Source organism: Triturus cristatus, chromosome 2_2, assembly GCF_964204655.1.
Source record: "Triturus cristatus chromosome 2_2, aTriCri1.1, whole genome shotgun sequence".
Lineage (NCBI taxonomy): Eukaryota > Metazoa > Chordata > Amphibia > Caudata > Salamandridae > Triturus > Triturus cristatus.
This window is the reverse complement of record NC_140582.1, coordinates 220,137,200-220,153,495: the sequence shown is the minus strand read 5'-3', so window position 1 is coordinate 220,153,495 and position 16,296 is coordinate 220,137,200. Positions and strand designations below refer to the sequence as shown.

Sequence of the window (16,296 nt, the reverse complement as noted above, 5' to 3'; positions counted from 1 at the left end):
TCTTTGAGAGATAATCTCAACTAAAGTCAAAATTCAAGATTAAAGAGAATATTGTTCCACCACTGAATATAGTGAAACCCTATCATATGCCAACAAGTAATCCATTGCCAATGTCCCATATAAAGATGTGTATTTAAAAGAAAAGATCCTTTTAGCACGTCCGATGTTGCTGGGAGGAATCGGAGGTAAGTACAGGAAAGTGGTTATCGCAAATTGTATGTGCTTTACCTAGTGCTCAGCGATTTGCAAAAGATTTTTTGCAAGAATTACTATAAGAGTAGGCCAATGCAGAATGCAAACTGGTCAATCCTTAGAATCTCCAATTAGGAACATAAACATGCAGGCGATGCAATCCATGCTGCTGCACTTAATCTATTTTGGTGAGCTGCGACCAACAAAATACCGCACGGCCGCCTTTGCTAAAGTTCAAGCGGCACCAAAAATGCAACAGAAACAAGACTGCGGCTGCCACTGTTAACATTTAAGCGTGGCATTCGGGAACTGGAGTTGTTCTGCCTGCAACACCAGTAGACCAAAAGTCATTAACAAAATAGTGCAAACAAACTGTAAATAAACCATCCCAAGTAAGATTGCATGCATTAGGGACAGTCCTTATAGGAGGTTACAACAGTAGAAAGGGAGGGACTAAGGAGAAACTACTGAACATATTAACCAATGGAAGACAAGCATTTAAAAAAAGACAGTCTAAGGAGCCAATTGAAAACATGGGCGGGCAATGGGCGGATCTTAAAGCATATATCCTGAACACATATCTCGAAGAGGCAGCGCAAGCGATGCCTAGGTGTGCCCTAAAAAGTGCCACCAACCGTTAGGAAATTGCAGAAATCCGTGTTATTTGGATCACTTCAAATTTCTACCTCTGAATTTGTTTAAAGTAATGCAGGAATTTATGTAGCAGGAATTGCCACCAGCAAAGGGCTGGTGAGAATTAAAAGCAAAAGAATGCAGCATACCATGCAATACAGCAGATGTGGTATTAGCAAACTCTGCACCTTTTTTTGACATGTTGTTTGTGTTTGGACTCCTGGGGTTCAAGAGTGTGAAAGTTAGATTGCCTTCATGCTAGCTAATGCTCAATGGAGCACGTTTATCACAAGGCTGAGCATGACAGATTGAGAGAAGTGCTCCTTGCAGTTGCTAAATGTCACTAGGGCATGTTTTTGGTTGCGAAACAGTGTTTCTACTTCCTTCAATAGGTAAAGAGTGGGCTGGTGAAACAGACAAGTGACAGCATATCTCCATATGCCCAAGACAAGTGTATAGCCAGATACGTGTAAAAAAATATTTTTTGCAAAATGATATAAGTGCTGCTACCTGTATTCTGAGGCTGAGGTCTTCTGATAAATATGGCACAAGACCTGCACCACAGCTAAATGGAACTAATTTATATATTCATGGTTATTGTTATTCTCAAACTCATGGCTATCTCACCACCCGCCTCCTATGAGTCCTACCCCTGCCACCAACAAGGGCAACCATTCAGCATCCCTTGGTAAATACCTGTGCCAGTGATGAAATGTTGGAGGCCTATGTCCCAGCATTCATTATCATTTCATTTTCTGCGTCTCATTTGCCCTCAGAGAATGAACCCGCTGAACCCTCGCCCTCCCCGCCCCTCAAGGATGCACAAACAATGCCTACATAGCAAGGAGTGGACTTCAAATGTGTGGGGAGTACACTGACATGATCAAAGATGGGAGACAGAACATGAATTAGATCATAACAATGGTCTTGTTCAGAATCATTCATTTCGATTTGACACGTTTCATTGTGCTGTACCTGTGCATTGTCCTGTTCCATTTAAGTCTGAGTGAAAAGGCTGGGTGCCATTTTGGAACGTGTACCCCTCCATGCAGTAGCATTCATAACTCCCGTGGGTGTTCTTACATGTTGCCCCGTATCCGCACAGTCCCGAAATAGTGCATTCGTCTATATCTGAAATGGAAAATTATGTTTTATGTTATTCCCAGACTTTGCATACAGTGAAGTTGTATATTAAAAAGTTGAATGGATGCCTGTGAATTTGCTCACATCTGTCATTTTGTTACCACGTGTCTTTACTCTCACTCAGGAATTTGCTTCCTCCTGTGAATTTTCCCCACCTGTGAATTTGCTCCCTCCTGTGACTATCTTGCTGTTTGTGACTTTACTCCCACCTGCAAATTTGATCAAACCTGTAATTTTGTTTCCACTCACACATTTGCTTTCTCCTGTGAATTTTGCAGCCCCTGCGAATTTGCTCCCACTTGTGATTTTGATCCTGTTTGTGACTTTGCTCTCACCTATGAATATGCTCTCAATCATGACTGTCCTCCCACCTGGGGTTTTCTGCCCATTTATGAATCTGCTCCACTCCTATTCTACCTCTGTACACTGTTCAGAGTTCACATATACCTGATAAGGCTTAATTTACCTTCGATGACTTGGAATCCATGCAATATTGCTTCCTTACTGGACATTTGTCTGCTACCTATGTTCTGCCGTGTACGATGCTGTTTCTTACTGAGCCGCCATAATATGTGAATGTGGCATTGCTCCTAATGTATGCTTGGGTGTAATAAGTGGCGGACTCGAAAATGAGTCAATGGAGTAATTTATTCCATGTTCCAAAGCATGGTAACCAACAGTGAATGTTGCAACTGTAAGTGAAATCCACAGTCATCGCTCACAGGGCACATGAAGCACTGAAATACATACAACTTTAATAAATAGCAAAGCGTGAGAATGTGCTTCTAACTAACCATATGCCTGTCGCCTATACATAAAGATAGACCACCCAACAGGCACGTTATAAATATTCATTACTTTGGGGCCTTTCACTGCTTGTTTTGCTATGTTTTGTTGAAAAAAATCAATAAAACAACGTTTTCTTTTTTTTTAAAAGCCTTCATTTACCAATAAATTCTTCACAAGAGATAAGATTTAGGGGCATATCAACAACGATTGGAGATAAACATCGCTAAGCGCATTTAGCGATATTTATCCTATCGCCGGATTTCATCGCCGTGATAGCGCTGTATCAAAAACGCTTTTCACAACGGCGATAAGAAATCCAGCGATAGCGAGGAAACCACCCTTTTGCAGGGAACATCGCTGGTTTTCCAGTGATGTTCCCTGCAAAACGGCGATAACCTTGCTGATACGACCCTGTAGCAGACGTTAGTTTTTGGCGAAAACCGCTGTTTTCGCCAAAATCTAACGTGTGCTAAAATCCTGTGGGCTGCCTTGTAAATATTGTGATGTGAACATCAGCCATATTTTACAAGGTAGTCCATCCGGGGTACGCCCAGTGACGCCCACTGTGCAGCTCATTAGAGATGCAAAAGGAGGTGTCGGGAAAAAGGGTGCTAATCTGTGATTATGCATGTTAGCACCCCCTTGTAAATAGGGCTATAGTTTTATCTCTGCTTTTTCGGCTTTTTGAGCCAAAAAAGCAGAGATAAAGCCCTTGTTAATATGCCCCCAAGTATTTTATTAGGTACAGACAACACCAACCATGAGGAGCAGTCCTTCCTTCACTCTCCAGGTTACAATTGTTAAATTCCCGAGTTCCACCTCCCACCACCATTTATGCTCACATTGTCACTCCTAGATTGATTGTGCATTCCATAGGATAAACATTGAAGATCATAACACATCCCCCTTATATTGACAAACTAGAGTTCAAATATAAAAGAAATTGCTGCTATTACCACTTAATGTTTACCGATTACATAATCATTCCACCACCCAGGTCTGTGTGTATTTCTAACTTGTCTTCTGCTCTCAACAGAAATTCTACCAACATAAGTTTTCACGGGAATCAAATTAGAATTACCCTGGGTTAGTGAAGAATTGCTCTGGGAATTCTTTCTCAATGTTGCCAATCTGGACATACAAAAGGTATTATGAATTCTGACAATGCTTTTCTCACAAGTCCTGGCTTCTTTACCAGAGCTAGTTCCCCTACAATTTGATTACAACATTGTTATCTAAAGATTTCACACACTTAGTAACTACCCACTTGGACATATAGTCCACCAATAATATGACATATCTCTCCTTCTCCGGCAAAAGATAGAAAGGACCAGCAAAATCTAATCCTAAGTTTTTCAAAGGTTCATTCGGAACAGAGACTGGTAATAATGGTCTATTAGCCACTGTTTTGCTTTTATCATTTCCAGCACATGAACCACAATCTTTAATAACGTCCTCAATCTGTTGGTCTACTCCCGGCCACCAGAATAATTTCCTTACCCTGACCTTATTGAGATTTTTCCTAAGGTGTCCTTAACGTGCCAAATTCACCACTTTCTCTCTCAGTGCCTTAGGTGAATGACTCTCTCACCCATAACAATTCTTCACCTGACCAATTTAACTCATCCCTGACATTCCAGAATCCACAACAAGTTTTCTGCAACAGATTTGGATTCCACCCATCCTTTCCCAATGAACTCTCTAAGACTTTGTGTCTCTGTGTCTCCTTCTCTTGCTTCACTCCACTCTTCCCTCTGAATGGCACTTTCACCGACCCAATTAATTTGACCTAAATCCTGACATCCCTGGATTCTGTCCTAATTTTCCATGGAAAGCCTAGCTAAGCGATCTGCCACACAGAAATGTGCTCAATGTGGAAATAGAAATCACTTCTTCCTTCCACTCACCTTTTGATTCTAGGAGTGCTTTTATCATCTTTTTCGTAGCAAACAAACTGTACCAAGGGTCTGTGATCCGAACAAATCACTCAGGGTAAGCTCCACAAATAGAATTTGAAATATTTTATTGCCCATGTACATGCCAAGGCCTCCCTTTCTACATCTGAGTACCATTCTTCAGCTCCTTTCTGTGAATGGGAAACAAATGTAACCACACACTCTTCACCACCATTACTCTGACAACTCGGCCCACAAGTCTTTGAGGCTGGCATCAGTAGTCAAAAAGGTCTACATTCTACTACATTCTAACATCAAAATGTCCCAAAGTCCGCATTTTACTGATATTTTCCTTAATAGTTCTGAAAGCTAAATCACAATCTTCAGTCCAAATAAACTTGGTACCTTTCTTAAGTAAAAACCTGATGGGCTGAGCTAGACTGAAGAAATTATGGACAAACTTTGAGTAGAATTAGCCATACCTAAAAAAGATTATACTTGAACCTTATCCTGTGGAGCCAGCACCTTCAAGATTGAGTCAGCTTATTCAAATATAGGTTTAACACCATCTGCTGATATGGGGTGACCCAAATATGATACAGAACTTCTTCTAAATTTACATGTATCTTAAAGTTAATCCAGCTTCTGTCAATTTCTCCAACATCACTTTTAATGTAACATCATGTTCAGTCATATCCTTCACATAAATTAGGATATCATCATGAAAAAAACGAAATATTAGTAACGCCTTCCAATACCTTTCTTCATTACCCTCTGGAAACAAGCAGCAGCTGATGCCAATTCAAATGGCATTCTGATGAAATGATCGGCACCAAGAAGGGTCACAAAGAGGTGAGATGCCTGGACTCACCATGTAATTTAACTTGATGATAAGTGGACGATAGGTCCATTACACTAAATGCAATGGCACCACCAACCGTCAGGAGCAGTCCTTCCTCCACTCTCCAGGTTACAACTGTCAAATCCGCAAGTTCCTCCACCCACCGCATTCTATGCTCACATTGTCACTTCTAGAATACATGTGCATTCCATAGGATAAACATGGAAGATCATAAATTTGCTTTCTCCTGTGAATTTTACAGCACCTGAAAATTTGCGCCCACTTGCGAATCTGTGCCTGTTTGTGACTTTGCTCTCACCTAGGAATTTGCTCCTAATCATGACTGTCCTCCCACCTGTGATCTTCCTTTTACTACCTGGGATTTTGAGCCCATTTATGAATCTGCTTCAACCCTTATTTTACCTCTTTACACTGTCAAAGTTCAAATATACTGCAACCCACAGCTTCCATTTTTCACACTTTCCACACTACAATTCCAGCAATGAATTGAACAGTGCTTTTCTACATCATGGGCTCCCTCCTCATCCTATCTCTCTCATCCCCAAAGTTAGCAGCCTTCAAGGACACCATTGCTACCCCCACCTGTCTTCACTACATCTCTCCTCATGCCTTACCCACTACAACCCACCTCATTTACGACCCCCGAATAAATACTGCATAACTTGTGAAATAATGAGTGCTAGTGCTAAAAGCTCTGCTCAGAAGCCTACGAAAGGTGTAATTAGATGTTGGTGTGTCAACTGCGCAGTCCTTCATCCACCTCCTGGCTCTGTGTTCTATTTCCAGACACTCCCTGCTCTTTTGACTCACTCTTGCAGGTCCCTGCTTTCTCCCTTTGTGACAATTTTTCATGTTTCTCTATCTGCGTGCTTCTGCTTTGTGTGTTTTTCCCTCTCTTACTCTCGAGAAATATCAGATGAGGAAAAATAAGTACCAGTTCCCAAAAATGAGTACCAGCTGGCTCAAATTAAGCACTGAGACTAAACATAAAAAACGACAGCACAAAGGCGATAATCTAAATTCAAAACTCTTATTGTGTATGGAATGGCAGTTCGAATTGTATCTAGTATTGTCACTAACCCTTCCAACTCTCATGTCCCACATTACACCTCACATCCATCACAGAGAGATGGGTGGACTCAAAAGACACAGGGGCATATTTGCAAGTTCCTATTGCCACTGGAACATCACTTTCAATGACATTCCTTTGGCGATAGGGGCTTCGCCTTATTTACAAGACGGTGTTAAGCCACTTAACATGGCTTAATGCCGCCTTGTAAATAAAGCTCCCTTTTATGCTACACTTAGCGTGAAAGGGGTGGGCAATGGGTGTTGTGGTGGGCATTCCGCCACAACACCCATTGATTTCGACACAGCCTGCTATTTGCAAGGGTGGCGTAAATAGAAGGCAGTGCCAAAATTAAGACCAGGGAAAGTCTGGTCTTAACATGGCAAAACAAGGAGAAATGCTTAATTTCTCCTCGTTTTTGCAGTTTCTATGTCTGCTTCATTGTGCACCGCACATAGAAACAGCAAAATGCCATGAATGATTGTTTAAATGCAGGAAGGTAGGCAGCTTAATTTAGTGCCAGCACTAGGGAAAACGCAGGGTTGCATCATATCTTTGTAAATACGGTGCATCCCTGGGGTTTAAAATGGCGGAGCAGGGCGTTAGCATTGTATGCTTAACGCCACGGTCCGCCATTCCCTTGTAAATATGCCCCACAATCTCCCAGGTGTATTCCATACAGAGTACTCCACCTTTGCCAACATTGCTAGCAGCAACCCACTGCAATAGCAAAACCACTCACTATCTTACCTATCCCAACCTTTAACTACTCGAACTCCACGTTTTCCATCACAATCAACATAGCTTCATTCATTGCTCATAGTATAACATCCACCGCCCCCAGGAACTTTTGGTTTCTTCTCTGAAGACCTCAACATCATTATAACATTGCTTACATTCAACAACCCTGTCCTCATTCTTGTGGATTTCAAGCTGGATTTAAGCATTAATACACATTCAGTCAATAACCAATATAAAAGGGTGACAGTGGCATATTATGGGGTTCTCACAAACAATCCCAAACCAGTTTACAAGGGTTGCACAGGCCAGTAATAATCAACTGAATGCGGGGTCTAAACCCGAGGAAAATCCCTGCCATGCCGCGTTCCACGGGTTAAAGTCGCAACATGAAAAGTGTGTTACTTCAACCCCTAGTGAAAGCAAATGACAAGTGTTGTAAAAACAAGTTACAATAATATGATTATGTAAAAAAAAAAGTCGTTTAATTAGCAACAATAACATTCACTGAAGTATTATCCAGTTAAATGAAAAATTATAGATGGTGACAGAGGTACCACGTTTTCTCTGGTTTGTCCAGATGCGATGTGGTGAAAAAGAAATCATCAAACATTTGTGGATAACATCAGATACACTATGCAGCGTTCTTGTTTCAAAATGGAGGTACACTATTAGTGGCAAATCAGCTGACTTGTTTCCTTCTAAAGGAGCATTTTCAAGGCTGTGAAAACTTGATGATATTTATATAAAGTCAAAATTGTACCCAATTATACATTATCAAAGCAAAAAGGGTTAAAAAAAATGCAAGCAAGATACAATAGCAGCCAAGGCACTGGTTACGTATTGGTCAATAATGCATGTCAGACAATATTAATGTGTGTTTTTATACTATGCAAGGTCAAACAAAAGGTGAGAAGAACACCAAAAACACAGCAAATTAACTCATTAATGTGAGAATGATAGTTTAGCAACAATTATGGAACAAGTTGACAAAAAGGATACGTCAGTGTCACCGATAGGGTCCATGAAAGGTGTATAAAATAAACAGCAATGTGAGTAAATATAAGGTCGATAAATCATATTTAGCCATTTTCTCCCAGTTCCTCTTTGAAAGACCTTTACTAAACACACAATCAAAGTCTACTCACACACGGATGTCAAAAACCACTGTTAACTCCCAGCCTACCATCCACCCTTCAACCACTCACTATGCCATCATTCATTTATGGCCACTATCATTTTCAATCTTTTGCCTACCAAAATCACTCCCATTACCAAATTAAAACACCCAGCTAGAGCTCTGCATTGATTCCTAAACCAAATTCATAATAATTTTGAGCCACTGTTTCACTCAACCACCTTTGACACCCTCGATACTAGCAATTACATCCCTCTCAGAGACCTGAACTTCCACCTGAAAGACCATGCCTACCCCAACTCAAAAGGACTCAGAGAAGATCTTGTAATCCTGTACTTACTGAACGCGTAACGGGACCTACCCACGTCGCTGGACACCTTTTTTTTACAGAGTTTTATATAGCGCAAACTTGACCCGAATTGGGTATCAGAGCGCTTTACATAGCACCAGTTGCATTACAGGAGGACACATTCATTTTTGTTAGGCACGGGGAGATTAAGTGATTTGCCCAGAATCACAGATGTTCAGCGTCATTGCCGAGACTCGAACCCAGTTCCCCAGATTGGAGGTCGACCGCCCTAGCCGTTAGGCCAACTCCTCTCCCCTTCTGGGCTCTACTTTCACAACCTTCGACAACATCAGAGTCGGCGCATCCACAAAATCTCCTGGACAGATGACGCCCTCATCAAATTCAGCATCCATGTCCCAGTTCAATAAACAGACACCACCGCAAGACAAACCCACCAAAACTGGAACAGCATCACTAATAAGGAATAGAACACCGCTCTAAACACCCACCTTCCTACAGCCTCCCTATAGCCATCAAGAATTTCAACAATTGGATCACCTGTGCACCAAATCCCTGCAAACCTCCCTCAAAAACAGAAATGTATCAAGATCTAGACCCCAGGCCGTTAGGTAGAAGGAGAACTCAGACTTATGAAACGCCACTGCGAACAACTGGATTGCAAATGGAGAATGAGCCAGGATTATGCAGACATGAGCATGTCAAATTCGCCTTGAGACTATACCAGCAAATGATCCGGCCACCCAAAGTTTTGCTCTGGCTGACTGCCTCGATGCCAGCACTAAGAGAAGCAAAGAAATCTTCACAATCGTGAAGGGTTTCACCCAGCCTTAGCTCCTCCATTTGGGCAGAGGAGCGTCGCTCCACCTGCCCCCACTGCAGGCGCAGCATAAGTGAAAAATAGCAATAAAATGACTTTATTACCATTTTTTCTTTCCTCCAGCCCAAAGTGAGTGTGAGGGCAGGGTGAGGCCACTGCTGCTCATTGGCAGCAGGGAGGAGTTGCAGTTGGCTTAAAATACGCATGTCACTTTAAACGTCTCTGACCTGAGCTGTCTTAGACAGCCAGGTGGAAAGCAGACACAGGCCCCAAGTGCCTGAAAGAGCACTGAGCTAGTCCACTCCAACCATCCTGGTGCTTCTCTCATGCTGCTCAAAAGCATAAGAGCAGTGTCTGGATTGGTTAGGTGAGTTGACTCTGGGGCCCCCTGCAGACAACTGGAGATACCCAGGACCAGAGGACGTGCAGCCAATTGTATTTTTTTTTAACATATTTAAGCAATATAAACAGTAACTAAATCGCAAACATGCATTACATTAACGTTTTAAAATTAACTTTACAGTTTAATTTTAAAATGTTAATGTAATGCATGACAGCGATTTAGTTACTGTTTATTGCATGCGACCCAAGCGTTTTAGTTAAGTTTGTTCGAGTCGGCAACCCAGGACCGGTTTCGTCCTAGTTAGGGCTCATCAGCAAGGTATATCCTGAGTCCAGTGACACAGTGTGCATTAGACATAGTGTGCAAAGGACCCAGGATCAGCCAGGTATAGATTGGTTCCAGTGTCACAGTGTGCACGAGACCCAAGTCTGGGCATACCATCCCTCATAGGGCGACACACTAAAGAATACAAAAAAATGAAGGTTGGAATGCTTGAATTAATCTCAGCCACTGGTAATTACTTCGGGCCGTATCCCATTCCATCGTTATTTTGCACACCATGCCGCATACCAAGCTCGACATGACCACCCAAGTCAAAGTCGTGACTGCCTCATATTTCCATACCCTGAAGATGCTGATGAAGATTTTCAAATGTCTTCCAAACCGTCCACAAGAAAACCAGACTCTTACTTGCACACATGCCACACATACAGAAAACCTGATCCAGCAGACAAGCATTCTCCTATTTCGCTCCTAAAACATGGAATGACCGGCCGCTACACATAAGAGCCTTTGCCTCCCTTTTGTATTCTACAAGAAGCTGAAGATCTGGCTTTTCAAATAGTCCCACTGGGCCCCTAGGTTTGGCTAGACTCATACCAGCCCAGCTCCAGGATACCCTTCGGGGTGATAGTGCAGTCTACAAATCTGCAGAAAATAACAATGGTACATTAAGATCAGGGTTCACCTCACATTACCCATTACATACTTTCATTCCAGTTACCCTACCCACATCCCTAAATTACATCCATCCATAAACCTTGGCCACACATAGAAGAGATTTAGATAAAAAAATTCATGTGGGAGCCAGCCAGGAAGAAGGCCTAAACCAGGCCTAGAAAGTTGAATCTTTATTAAATTATCTCTGCATCAGTGCCTGTTGGATGGAACTCTCATCTCCTAGCACCTGATTGGAGGACCTTTTTTTGAGTCGAACCTGGGTAGTGCATGCGCTGCTATGTGGCATGCTGTATTGGAGTAAGGAATAGAAGCCCTGCCCACTCTCCACCCCTATTTGTCATTGGCTTGTGTAATTGTCCTTCGTAAATGCTGGCTTCTGATTCGTTAATAGCCTTTTTAGTCCCTCCTTAGTACCGCCTTGTCTTCATGTGTAACCTCCCAAAAGTACTGGCCCTTTTACTTCGGTTGTTACACGGTACGTCTTTTTTAGTCTGAAAGCAGTATTCTTTTTAATGAGTTTCTCCTACTACAGGCGCAACATGCTTTCCTGCAACATTTAGCGTGCCATGCGTGCTCGGGACAATGGAGGCCTCTGCTTTCAATAGGTCCCACATTTGGGAGAGTTTGAGCTATTGGCATTGTAAAGGACAATGCCTTTTATTTATGAAATGAAATGAAATGAAGTAGCATTTAGAAAGCGCATGGTTACCTGAAGGCATCCCAGCGCTATGGCCGAACCGCTAAAACTGTAGCAAACAGTGTGGGCAAAGCCAGGTCTTAAGCCTCTTACGGAAAATGGAGTGGTCTGATTCTGCGGAAAGGAGTTCCAAAGTTTGGAGGCATTATAGGAAAAAAGCCATCCGTCGCTTCTGGACCTCGTAATTCTGGGAACAGACACCAAATGAAGGTCATTCGAGCGTAGCTGTCTGTGGGCTTTATAGGGTTGGACAAGAGATGTGTTATTTAGCAAAACAGATAAATAATAAGGCATTGTCATTTACAATCCCAATAGCTTAAACTCTCAAATTGGAATCTGGTTTGATCTCAGAGGCTACCTGGCTAGTTCCCTTCCCAAATCACTTCCTTCCTAAGGAATGATAAAATATTTAACAATTTTTTAATTTGTATGAAAAATTGTGTGGCATATGTTTAATTACACACCAATTATTATTGGATACTTCCCCAAAGACCAGGCCTTCATTTGCAATAGGTGCCTGATTCATAGTTGGTATGCTCATGCAGAAGAAGACAAGATCATTTTGTATTTTTCGAGGGTCCTTTTCTGATTAATTCTGTAGGACATATGGGAAACCATACTTCAATATTTCCAACCAACTTTTTCAGCAACACAAGGATATGAACTAAGACTCCTTGTTTTCCTGCTCCCATCCATATCAGGGGTACGGAAATTTGGAGAACGTTTTTCAGTAAATACTGGTTAGGTTATTTTCCTGGCGAGTCCAGCTCGATTTGTCTGTAGTTTTGTTTCCCTTCTGGTTCTGCAACGCCCAATACAATTGCTTGTGACTCATATTTGAGAGATGATGAGAAAATCTTGTGCATTGTTTGTTGATGTAATTGAAGATTTCAGATCACGCATAATCATTTTTTAATTCAAATCACGGGGCAGATTTGCAAGCCCCCTGCGCCACCAGTACGTCACTTTTTGTGACATACTGGTGGCGTATTTTAATGCTCCATATTTTCCTGTCCTTGTAAGTATGGCCCCTTTACACGCAGCACTTTGCGTGAAAGGGGCGTTCCATGGGTGTTGCTGTGGGTGTTCCCACACAACACCCATGGAACAAGACACATTTCTAGATTGACAAAGAATCTTTAAATCTGGAAATGCGTCTGAATGCTATGTATCCCCAGGGGTGGCGTAGCAAGGCGTAACGGGGAGCAATGTTTTAATTTCTCCTCGTTTTTTCCTCTTTCAATGCTTGCTGCATTCTATAGCACGCATTGAAAGAGGAAAATGCCTGTAGTGAGTGTTTTGTGCAGGAAGGTGCCCCTTCCTGCACGAAAACAATCTCCCCATGACGTAGGCATCCTTGCACCATGGTGCAAGGGTGCCTGCGCCGGCACATGGCAGCTGCGCCAGCGCAGGGGAGAGCACAGGAATGCGACATAATATATTTTGGGAGGGGTGAGCAATATCATATTTTTCTGTTCAAAGACATTTAGGGCCTGTAATCATAAATCTCAGTGTAGCTACTGCACAATATAACTTTTTTCCGTGTCACCAAGAAGTGTTTTACTTTAGCTTTCCTTTCCTGTTTTTGCTGTCAAGGGAATTGTAGGACTAAAAAATTCTGAATTTAGCTGCATATGAGAAAAGCGGTACACAAAGCATCTTAGGTTTGAAGCCAGATGTCCAGCATGCAGCAAAACGTGTTCTTCAAAGGAAGCTTTAGTTCTACCTCCTGTACCTATTTTGGATTTAGAGTTTTGGGGGAATTTTCTTGGTGGTATGCTGTTGATAAAGTTATTACTCTATTCTAACAGTGCCCCTCAACTCTTAGCCAAAAAAATAAGTGTATTTTCGAACACATTTAATATCTGTTTTTTGTTCTCATAAGTGCCGATAATGTCCCATAAACCTATGATACTCCTGATGACAAGTGCTGACACACTCCCTTTAAAAAATAGTGGGTGTTTGTATTGAGACTAACAGTTAAATAATGCCACATTTAGATCATCTGTGGGATCTGAAAGTCTCTTGCTGAAGGAAGGTGAAATATCTGAGAGCCGTTGTTGAAAGCAGGCAGTTGGGAGCAGTGGCGTAGCGTGGGCGGGGCCACAGGGGCGGTTGACTCCGGCACAAAATTCTTAGGGGCGCAGGAGCATTCTTAGGGGAGCAAAATTTAAAAAAAAGAAAAGTGGAAGGATACTTGCTTTGCTCCGGGCGCTGGCATCCCACACTATTCCGCTGGTTGGCAGATCTTTCGTGATCCAAGACTCTGGTCTCCAGACTCTGTCCTGAGATGTGCGCAGTCTTGATTTAAACATAGCTGTGGTCTAGCTGTACTACAGGCTTGGTTGTGCTTTGAAGCATGATCTTGAAATCATGACCCATTATTATTATTTAGTTCTTTAATATACCAGTGTTGAGGACTTCAATCATGAAACAAAGTTTTCCTACAGAGCTGGGAGGAAAGAGTGGCAGGATGGTCTGTCTTCCACAAGATGTGGGTGATTTACAGTGCCAACTACCACAGAGACCAGACACCATCATTTAAAAGAAGTTAAGTTTCAGCACCTGGAAGCATGGCCCTAATGTCATCTTTTTTAAGGAACTCATTTGTTAGAGTTTCCATCCAAGTCCCCTGGAAAGTCAACCACTCAAGAGATACTGCAATCAGTAGAATCCTAAAGCCTATGTGAAAGGATTGTCTTCTAAATCTTCAAAAACTCTTCAGGTAACAAAAGGAACAATGCAAGAGAGCCTCTCAAAATTCAGAACCATGTGTAAATTCACTTTTCATTTGTATCTGTGCCTTCACACATGTGCAGCACTCAGCTGTCGTTTGACAGCGCTCACACTCTACAAGTAGCACATCCATAGACACAGACCTCAGTTTGTGTCTAAAGATATTATAACTGCCCTGTGGTGCACTACATGGACAGTTTAGTTCTACAGTAACCTCTATCTGTATCCTTCTTCATTTTAAGTGGCATCTTTAACAACCAAATAGAGCAAAAATACATCTCATGTCATGTATATGTTTAATTTTCTGAAAACACTAGTAGTAAACATGACCAAATCATCTAAAGAGTTCACCTGAGCATTAGTAATCCTTCAGTTGTATTCTATTCTGTTCTGTTTATTATGTTTATGGCCCAGGACGTATAGGTTTTTTCCTGACTTTCTCCACAGGGTATGTGGCTTTATAAAACACATACATGGGGCCTTGCTGTTTTAGCAACCACCTAGTCACAGTATGATCACTCAGGCTCCATTTAACCCCTTCGCCGCGGCACGAATTTTGCCGCGGCGCTGGGGGGGTTTGGGGTGAGCGCGGCGCCGCCATGCTCGTGACGGAACCACTCCGTCATGAGCCACGGGCGCGCTGTGCTCATGACGGAGTGGTTCCGTCAAGACTCCACCCACTTGCATTATTCGCCCGCACAGGCGGGGAATCAGCGCCGCGTGGGCGGAGAGGCCACACCGGCCGCAGCATGACGGAACCACTCCGTCATGAGCACACGGCGCCCGTGGCTCATGACGGAGTGGTTCCGTCATGAGCAGGCAAGGGGTTAAGAGAAAAGCATTGAGGTTATATCTGATTTGACCTCAAACTCAGATCCTGGGTTAGTACGTTTATGAGATAAAGTTGATAAATCTACAATGCCTACTTAACCAAAGCAACAGAGGGATTTCTCTTGCCTTTTCATCATAATTCCCTTCGGTTTTTATAGCAAAACAGGTATATTTGTAGAAGGCAATTCAATTCCTGGAGTGCCTCTTGGCACTACTGTCATGTAATAGTTATTTATTATTATCCACCACAGTGGAATTCATTTTATCAACCTTTAAAGAATGAAACGGGAAGTGGACCCACCAGGATTTCAACGTGGGACACTAGGTCAACACAGGTCCCTGCACTGGATGCATTAGTGCAGGAAGCTGGCTCTTTATATGGTAAACCAAAAAGATGTATACTGTGCAAAGAGACAAGGGATTCCCTTTACTAGTGGACAGAGGTTTGCTCCAGCAATCCCAAGGTGCTCTTCTAGGGGGTAGCGTGGTCGAGCAGCCTTAGGCTTATCAGAGAGGAGTGTTAGACATCTGTTGCACACACACAGCCATTAAATGATACACACGACTCAATAAGGAGATCCACACCAATTTATAAATATAACACTTATCTTTATATAACTTTAGGCACCAAGATCATCCAAATCAGGTAAGTACTTTTTAACATAGCAGGTTTGAAGAAAACTGGTTATTGATACTTTAAATCATAATTGAAGCACAATGTTAACCTAGGCAGAAAACATATGCTGCATACGGTCACTTAACGACGACTAACGGGACCCTTCCCTGGGACTGAAGGAGAGTATGGGGCAAGGTCCAAGGCACCACTGACAGGTCACCTCGGGAGGCACTGGGGCATCCGGATGCAGAGATGTATTTTTCAGTGTTGGGTGATTTGGATACTTTAAATCATAATTGAAGCACTTTTCTGTAATGTTAACCTATGGAGGAAAACCATGTGTTGCATTCGGACACTCAACAGCGACTTACGGGCCCAATCTTCTGGACTTTAGGTGAGTGTGGGGCAAGGCCCAAGGCAGCACCAACAGTCCACTATGGGCAACACTGGGGCGGCCGGGTGCAGAGGTGCCCCATTCAAGTCTATGGAGATCGGTCAGTCAGAAAAGAAGCTGGACTGGGGGATCA

General features: G+C 42.6%; 1 protein-coding gene across 3 annotated transcripts in view; it reads right to left on the bottom strand.

The window, feature by feature from the left end:
• Positions 1–16,296, bottom strand: part of SUSD1 (sushi domain containing 1) — a 611,958-nt gene that overhangs the window by 505,957 nt on the left and 89,705 nt on the right. For all 3 annotated transcript variants that reach the window (XM_085641265.1, XM_085641267.1, XM_085641266.1), the window contains exon 4: positions 1,801–1,956. In XM_085641265.1, the coding sequence (XP_085497391.1) occupies positions 1,801–1,956 (156 nt within the window). The remainder of the gene's footprint in view (positions 1–1,800; positions 1,957–16,296) is intronic.